Source organism: Bremia lactucae (genome assembly GCF_004359215.1).
Source record: "Bremia lactucae strain SF5 chromosome Unknown BlacSF5_NotPlaced_9_SHOA01000002.1_551695bp, whole genome shotgun sequence".
Lineage (NCBI taxonomy): Eukaryota > Oomycota > Peronosporomycetes > Peronosporales > Peronosporaceae > Bremia > Bremia lactucae.
Window position 1 is genome coordinate 329,740 of NW_027152021.1, and position 6,824 is coordinate 336,563.

The 6,824-nt window shown below is 45.4% G+C and overlaps 4 protein-coding genes across 4 annotated transcripts; 2 read left to right on the plus strand and 2 right to left on the minus strand.

Annotated features, from left to right (window-relative positions):
* Positions 1-439: 439 nt before the first annotated feature.
* CCR75_002949 (uncharacterized protein) lies at positions 440-2,144 on the plus strand. The gene is made up of 3 exons (XM_067961046.1): positions 440-1,589; positions 1,670-1,744; positions 1,817-2,144. Exons 1-3 carry the CDS (start codon positions 1,515-1,517, stop codon positions 1,907-1,909), a joined length of 243 nt encoding a protein of 80 aa, XP_067823616.1. The 5' UTR covers positions 440-1,514; the 3' UTR covers positions 1,910-2,144.
* CCR75_002950 (uncharacterized protein) lies at positions 575-1,399 on the minus strand (the record flags this gene model as incomplete). Its single annotated transcript, XM_067961047.1, has 1 exon — positions 575-1,399. One exon carries the CDS (start codon positions 1,397-1,399, stop codon positions 575-577), a length of 825 nt encoding a protein of 274 aa, XP_067823383.1.
* Positions 2,145-2,618: 474 nt separating the features above from the next.
* CCR75_002948 (uncharacterized protein) lies at positions 2,619-4,832 on the plus strand (the record flags this gene model as incomplete). Its single annotated transcript, XM_067961045.1, has 1 exon — positions 2,619-4,832. One exon carries the CDS (start codon positions 2,619-2,621, stop codon positions 4,830-4,832), a length of 2,214 nt encoding a protein of 737 aa, XP_067823615.1.
* Positions 4,449-6,483, minus strand: CCR75_002947 (uncharacterized protein). Its single transcript, XM_067961044.1, has 5 exons — positions 6,278-6,483; positions 6,149-6,204; positions 5,817-6,089; positions 5,676-5,755; positions 4,449-5,622 (listed from the first exon to the last, which is right to left on the minus strand). The coding sequence occupies exons 1-5, from the start codon at positions 6,353-6,355 to the stop codon at positions 4,904-4,906; spliced, it is 1,206 nt and encodes a 401-aa protein (XP_067823624.1). The 5' UTR covers positions 6,356-6,483; the 3' UTR covers positions 4,449-4,903.
* Between the last annotated feature and the right edge of the window lie 341 nt (positions 6,484-6,824).

Here is a 6,824-nt window from a genome sequence, read left to right on the forward strand (position 1 = left end):
ATCAGCAAACTCTATTTTTGCGTGCCCTTCGAAATGTTTGAATGAAGAATTGATAGTTTAAACCCCGGCATTGGTTACACCGCGTGGCAGACCTACAGCGCCGGGATCCTTCTGCCTTTGAATATGTTAAAGATCACTGCAAGTACTAATGTTAGAAAGACATCATTGTAGTATCTGCAAAGAAATTTATCACAGTTCACGCACTTGCCCTCAACCAGAATATTTACAATTCAAAAACCTTTAAAGATCCAACCACCATAGACAATTAACAATTTATATTCCTAATTTTCATGTGTCATTAACTTCAATTTAAAATTGCAAATATAGAGCTAACAAGGCTGTTGCGAAAGGAAGCTTTTGCGAAGCTTGGCGGGCATTTTTCAAGGTCTTCCTCATTGGCTGTAGTTGTGAGGATTATTTGACATATACGGCACCCTACTGTAAATTGTTGCAGTTTTTTATTTGTTAAATTGGACGTAAAATTACATTCACAAAATCTACTTAAATACGTGAAAATGCAAGTACCAGTTCCATTAAACGCCTTAAAATTGGTTTAGGTTTGGCCAACATCAGATCAGACGGACTGCTGGTCTTCAACATTAAACTGTGAATTGAGCAAGTATCTACGATCCACGTAAAAGTCGTTAACCATGTGCAGAAAATGAAATCGCCCTTCATTAATGCGCTTCGTGGCCACGGACAGCCGTCTTCCTATTCCGTAACGAAGCACAAAGAAATAGAAAAGTCCAAACAAGACGCCATTTATACATCCAATGACGACTTGCAATCTTGTGTGATCGCCCAGATAAATGCGGCTGTATGGCACAGGTATAAGAAGCAGGGTGATGCCCACACAAACAGCAACCTTTTTTACCATCTTCCACTGATAACCAACGCCCAGCAGCGACTCAAGTAGTATCCACATGAACAGTCCAATAGCATTAGTGGCATGCCCCGATGGCATTCCGTTGCTGGATACGCAGCTACCACACGGACGAGGACAATCGCTGCAGTCACCGAGAATCGTTACTAGAATGCCGGAATTTATTAAAGCTACGATCGGAATGAAGAGAAAGGCAAAAAGCCGCGTCCAGCTACGGCAGTAAAATATAAAGTCGAGCAGTATCGCTACTGGCACGAGGTATGGCACTGTGCCATAAAAGGAGAAAGCGACATCCCAGAAGCCCACGTCAATAACGGGCGCGCTAATGCTGAAGAAAGAGCGTGTAATCCAATGCATGCTGCATGGACCGCGTAAACAGCGCTCTAGCTCATCGCCGCAGAGCAAGCAGCACCCCTCGTGTGACGAGCATGATCCGTTCTCAGCCGCTGCGACAGAGGTAAGGCAGATGAGCAATGTCAATAACGCAGCGATGGTGGAAGCGTTTCGACGGTGCATGGTTGGCTGCCCCTTGATTTGCAACTACCGTCAAATGATCCGACGTAATTAATGCGTTTATATGGATTGGCCAAAATTGCCTATTGGGTAGACGGCAATAAGAAATTTTAACATCATGTCGTCGGGCTTTGGGTTTAAGGGCCGTGAGGGCCGATGTTATCAGTTCTGGAAGGGCGTGGAGCAGTGCAGCGTATGTTTTTGCGTATATTGATCCTGTATGTGTCTCTAACAGGTCGTATGCTATTCAAATCCGGGACTTGATCTGAGTAGAAGGACACTGAGTATTCTGGCCAGTGTGGAAAGCAGGTCGAGGATTATATGGAGTGTCTCCATCACAAGAAGGAGGTATAGTTAGTATGGCAGCCATTCTGTCCTAATTGTCAACTCACCTTGTATACCAATTTGTGCGGAGGTCAGTTGACGCGCATGAATATAGTGATCACTCAGAAAGAGAGGGAGGAAGCTGCAGCTCGTAACGGTGGTGACCACGGACATAGTGACAAGCACTAGATATTCAGCCATTAAAATTGGAGTGCCTTCAATGTGGACGACATACTTTGGCGTCAAATTGAATATTAATTAGCTTTTTGCATCAGCAGCTCGCTATGATTAGAGAAGTGCCGCTAACAAAAAATAATTCGTCGCTTTAAGATCAAAGCAGTTTGCCTCAAAGCAAATCTAGCTTAGTTACAGATATTGAATTCTTCTTGAAGTCATACTTTAGATTTATGACTCGAATTAGCCCATTCTCGGTGCAAATTCGACATGAGGGTAAATTTGTGTGATTCTAAGTATTGAAGCTTTCTTAGCACCTAATTTGTAAAAAGCTAGGTGCTGTCATCAAATTATCCAGCTATTGCCGGATTTTCAAGTTCAACTAGCATACAAGCGTTTAAATTCTCCTGTTCTTCTTCTTGATCGTATATGAGATAGGTACGATGCATGATAAATTGGCGTCACATATTATTGCTTCAATGCTCTTTCTTTGTCACTTTTGGTACGACGAAAATGGTATTTCAGGAGTGACGCCATCATCCTACCTTCAAGCAATACTTATATAATTGCTTTACAGATACGAAACGGGCGACATTCGTCGTATCGATTTTTTCTGGGAGTATCCCACAGTGCAAAACGCTCCATACAACGCCTGCTCGCTTCGAATCTTGTAGTCAGCCAAAAAGCTGGTTGATTTTTCTGTTTACAATCTTAAGGAGTACCCATGGACCGCTTCGAGGAGATTAAGTGCATTGGCCGCGGTAGCTATGGGTCGGCGCATCTGGTCCGAGCACGACGGCCTAATGGTATGCCAGATCGATTTGTGGTCAAGAAAATTCCTATGGAGCTTCTCTCAGCCAAGGAGAAGGACCAGTCGTTCCGCGAGGTGGACTTTTTGGCTAAACTGAAGCATCCGAACGTGGTCGAATACATGGAAAATTTTGTAGTTGACGACGTGCTGCATATTGTCATGGCTTACTGCGACGGTGGTGACTTGTCACGTAAGATTAAGGAGCAGCAAAAGTTGCGGGAACAGATTACCGGACCAGACAGCGACCCTGCCGATCCGAGAGGCTATTTTCCTATAACTCAGGTGCTGGATTGGTTTGTGCAAATGGCCATGGCCATAAGATATCTTCACGGCCAACGCGTGTTGCATCGAGACCTTAAGACCAACAATGTGTTTTTGACCACAGAAAATGTGGTCAAACTTGGCGACTTTGGCATTGCCAAGACCCTCGATTCGACGCTAGATCAAGCTAAAACCGTAGTGGGAACGCCATATTATATGAGTCCAGAGGTCTGTGAGAGCAAGCCTTACTCTTACGCGAGTGACGTCTGGTCGTTAGGCTGTGTTCTCTACGAAATGCTGTCTTTGCGTCACGCCTTTGACGCACCAAACATTCTGATGCTCATCCTTAAAATTGTACAGCAAGACTTTGCTCCAGTCCCCCCTCACTATGATGCGGAAGTATCTAATTTACTCCGCATATTGCTTGACAAAAATCCAGAGCGAAGGCCCAGTATGGAGGATATCTTTGCGATTCCATACATTCGTCGCCATATGCAAGGACTCATAGCTTCTGGTGGCTCTTTTAGAGTCCGAGCTCTTACTTTCGAGGCACGAAGGCCACAACACAATTCAGCTTCTGAGACTGGTCGACGTCGTTTGAACTCAAAGAATATGTTAGCTCGTCGCTCATCCGTTGAGAAAAGAAAAACGCGCCTTGTAGCTCCATCTACAACTTCTCGGGCAGCTTCTGTAGCTCCAATTCAGTGGATGCCAATTAAATCTCCTAACGAAGAAGCTGCCGGCCCAGACAGATATAACGAGCTTGACTTGGCTACTGCTGACGAGTACCAATCAAGCTTTCGTTTACCGGAACGAAGCACGACACCAGAACCTTTGGTTCTATCGCCAGAGGCAAAGTTACAGTCAGTGAAGGAGTTGACGACCGCTGTTGAAGAGGTGAATGCAACGCTTTCTTGTTCTTTGTTATCCCCAATGCGATCACAAGATCGACGAACCGAAAAGCACGAGCAATTGGTCGCATGGGGAAATATAAAAAACATAGACATAGCGAATGATAGAGCTTTTTCCACATTGAATCAAGATGGTGATGATATTAAGTTGTGTTTTCAGGGTGAGCCCGAGGAGCTCATGAATCCGAACTTTCAAAATGAGTACAGCGAGGAGTGTCTCGACAGTTTGCAGATTTACTATGGCTCTATAAAAAGCAAGAGTGGTTGCATGCCCATTCGTGTAGTCTGCTCACCTACAAGCTTGCGAGGTAGGGAGCATAATATGCCAAGCAATGCGATCGACACGAACTGGTCGAATCCGACTGCTTTACGAATAGCCAGCCTGGAAAACAATGAAGACACGCTTGAATTATCGACCGTGTCACATAATGACGCATTTTCAGAAAGCACTAGGGTGCCTTCACTCAGTGAAAGCTCTATGATGCGTGAGCTCGAGCTCGATGCTGACAGCGATGATGATATTGCTTCCGCCGATACCTCTTTAAGTGAATGCGAAGCTGAAGAGAACTTTTATAGCGACGACTCATCGGACTATTTAGAACCGAGTGGAACGCAATACAGCGACGACTCGTCGGACAATTTAGATCCGAGTGGAACGCAATACAGCGACGAGGATTTTGACGCTGAAGTCATTGAGTATGCCGATGATGATTTTTTGAATGAACAAGAGGAGCAAAAATCGCTACATCGACTGATGACCGGCGAGGTATTTGCTATTAAGGACTCAGACGCAACTGCACATTTTGCTTTTAAAGAAGACAGTAACCGAAAAGGTCCCGCCGAGGTGCATTGGGTTATGCGAAACGTCGCTCAGAGCTTGATGTTGACTCAAGACAATTTGTATATGCATGTCGCAACGAATTTAGCACGCGAAAGGCAAGAAATGATGTGTTAGCGCTAGTATAATTTTGTTTGCATGCAAAGCTTAAAGCAATACCTGTTGTTGTAATTCTAACCATATGCCGATCAACCGCGATGCGTTTCGTTGGGCGACGCACGAAATAGTAGAACTCCATCCTCACCGCCTTGAATACTGAGCAATTCGCCCATTGGTAGGAAGTATACGTGGCCCTTTGACACCATTCGACCATCCGTAAATCCAAAAGGTCCTTCTGTCATGCCGCTACCCTCAATGACGATAACAATGGAGTCCCCCCGACGCGTTGACAAAGTATATCGTTGGTTTGGCTTTAACTGGATGGCTTCGACCTCAAACTCTGGCACTGGAGAACTGTACAACCGTGTGACTCCGTCGCACTGGATGTCGCCCTTAAATATGCGCGGCTTGCCCGTGTGGTATGTCAGCATTGAATGCAGTGTCTCCTTGTCTACAAACTTGGGCGTTAGTCCTGCTCGCACGACATTATCCGAGCATGTCATGCACTCGATGCAGTCTCCGAACAAGTACGCGTGGGGTTCATTTGCCCCAAGGAACATGGCTTCACCAGGCTCTAGCGTGATGTAGTTGAGCAAAAATGGACTGAAACAGCCGATGTCACCAGGGTATTCTTTGTCTAATCGCAAAACAAGCTTCTTTAAAGGATTCAGTTCTACTAGTGCGCTCTCATAGCGTATGCGCAGTCTACACAACTGAGCCACAATATTCTCTGGTTTAGCGTGAATGAAGCAGCGGAAAAACTCGCGCAACGCGGCTTCATTTTGCTCGATTACTAGTCGCTGAGAAACTAAAAATTCGTTAGAGACTTTGTCCAAGCGCCGATCTTTCGCAGTGCCTCACCGTCTTTTGGAACAAGTGCACTTAACTCGGGAATAGCCTGCAAGTGGGCCACAATTTCGTTTATTTCACGAAATTGGCACCTGCAATTGCAAAATACGGATCAGTGACTCCTCAAACATTTTGATTTTCTTCACAGCTTACAGTGCTTCAAAAGGAGTGAGTGCAATGGCGATCTCAGGCTTATGATTCGGATCCTTATAAATTTGGGGAAATTTGGCATGCAACTCGCGCGCAAGCTTGTTGTCTGGATGGGCCTGGATGGACAGCGCTGTACGGACGGACAGGACCTTGAATAAGAATGGCAAGTCGTCCGTTTCACCAGCGCGCAACGTCCGAATCCATTCACTCAAAAGCGTAGCGTTGTCGTCATTTTCATGCAGCACTTTAGATGGGCCATTAGGATGGGTTCCCATCCTATATAGACAAACAAATGTAAAGAATAATTTTTCTAAATGTGTCCGGCAGTAACTCACCACAGCTCCGCATATGGAATGGCAGCATCAACCTTGAACGACTTATCTGCAGCCTCCTGCAATCAGCAATGCTATGTATCAGGTCATCTAAAGTGCGCTGGTCGGTCGGTGAAATCGTTGACAACGCACCCGTAGCTGCGCAACAGAACTCTCAAGTCCAAATTTGCCCCATGCGTAATTCTGCACGACACATTGGAGTTCTTGCATGTTTATGGAGATTGATGGGGTCAAGTGGTAACAATCAGGATTAAGCTATGCGTTGTCGCCCAGTGTCCTGCAACTGCCGTTGAATTCCAGTAAACGAAAAACGTCAGCGCTCATTTCCGTAATATTAGCAATTATTGTCCGGTAAGATGTCACTAAAACAAGTCGGCATATGCGGATATTATTAGGGGAATGCCCCCCCCCTAAATAATCCCAAAACCAATATTATTATATCACCTCACCCTAAATTCGTGCTACTCCACCCTCCGAAAGACAATTCACCGCTAGACACATACCTTTTATCTTAAACTCAGGTCCGACTCTTTCTCATACTAATATGCGAGCTCCTCCTTCTCAAGTATACCCTAGTTCTGCTGAGTTGATCAGCAGTGTTCGGGAATTCACACATGCGGAAGGTTACGCAGTTTCCACTCTACGTTCTGACAAAGCACGTAACGGGGCTGTAAACGGG

Bases quoted from the DNA above. Each gene is read 5' to 3' on its own strand.
- CCR75_002949 (XM_067961046.1), top strand. From the start codon at position 1,515: ATGTCGTCGGGCTTTGGGTTTAAGGGCCGTGAGGGCCGATGTTATCAG. The intron at 1,590-1,669 runs GTATGTTTTTGC...TGATCTGAGTAG, and splicing joins AGGGCGTGGAGCAGTGCAGC to AAGGACACTGAGTATTCTGG. The intron at 1,745-1,816 runs GTATAGTTAGTA...TGCGGAGGTCAG, and splicing joins GTCTCCATCACAAGAAGGAG to TTGACGCGCATGAATATAGT.
- CCR75_002947 (XM_067961044.1), bottom strand. From the start codon at position 6,355: ATGCAAGAACTCCAATGTGTCGTGCAGAATTACGCATGGGGCAAATTT. The intron at 6,205-6,277 runs GTGCGTTGTCAA...TGCTGATTGCAG, and splicing joins GTTCTGTTGCGCAGCTACGG to GAGGCTGCAGATAAGTCGTT. The intron at 6,090-6,148 runs GTGAGTTACTGC...TTGTCTATATAG, and splicing joins ATTCCATATGCGGAGCTGTG to GATGGGAACCCATCCTAATG.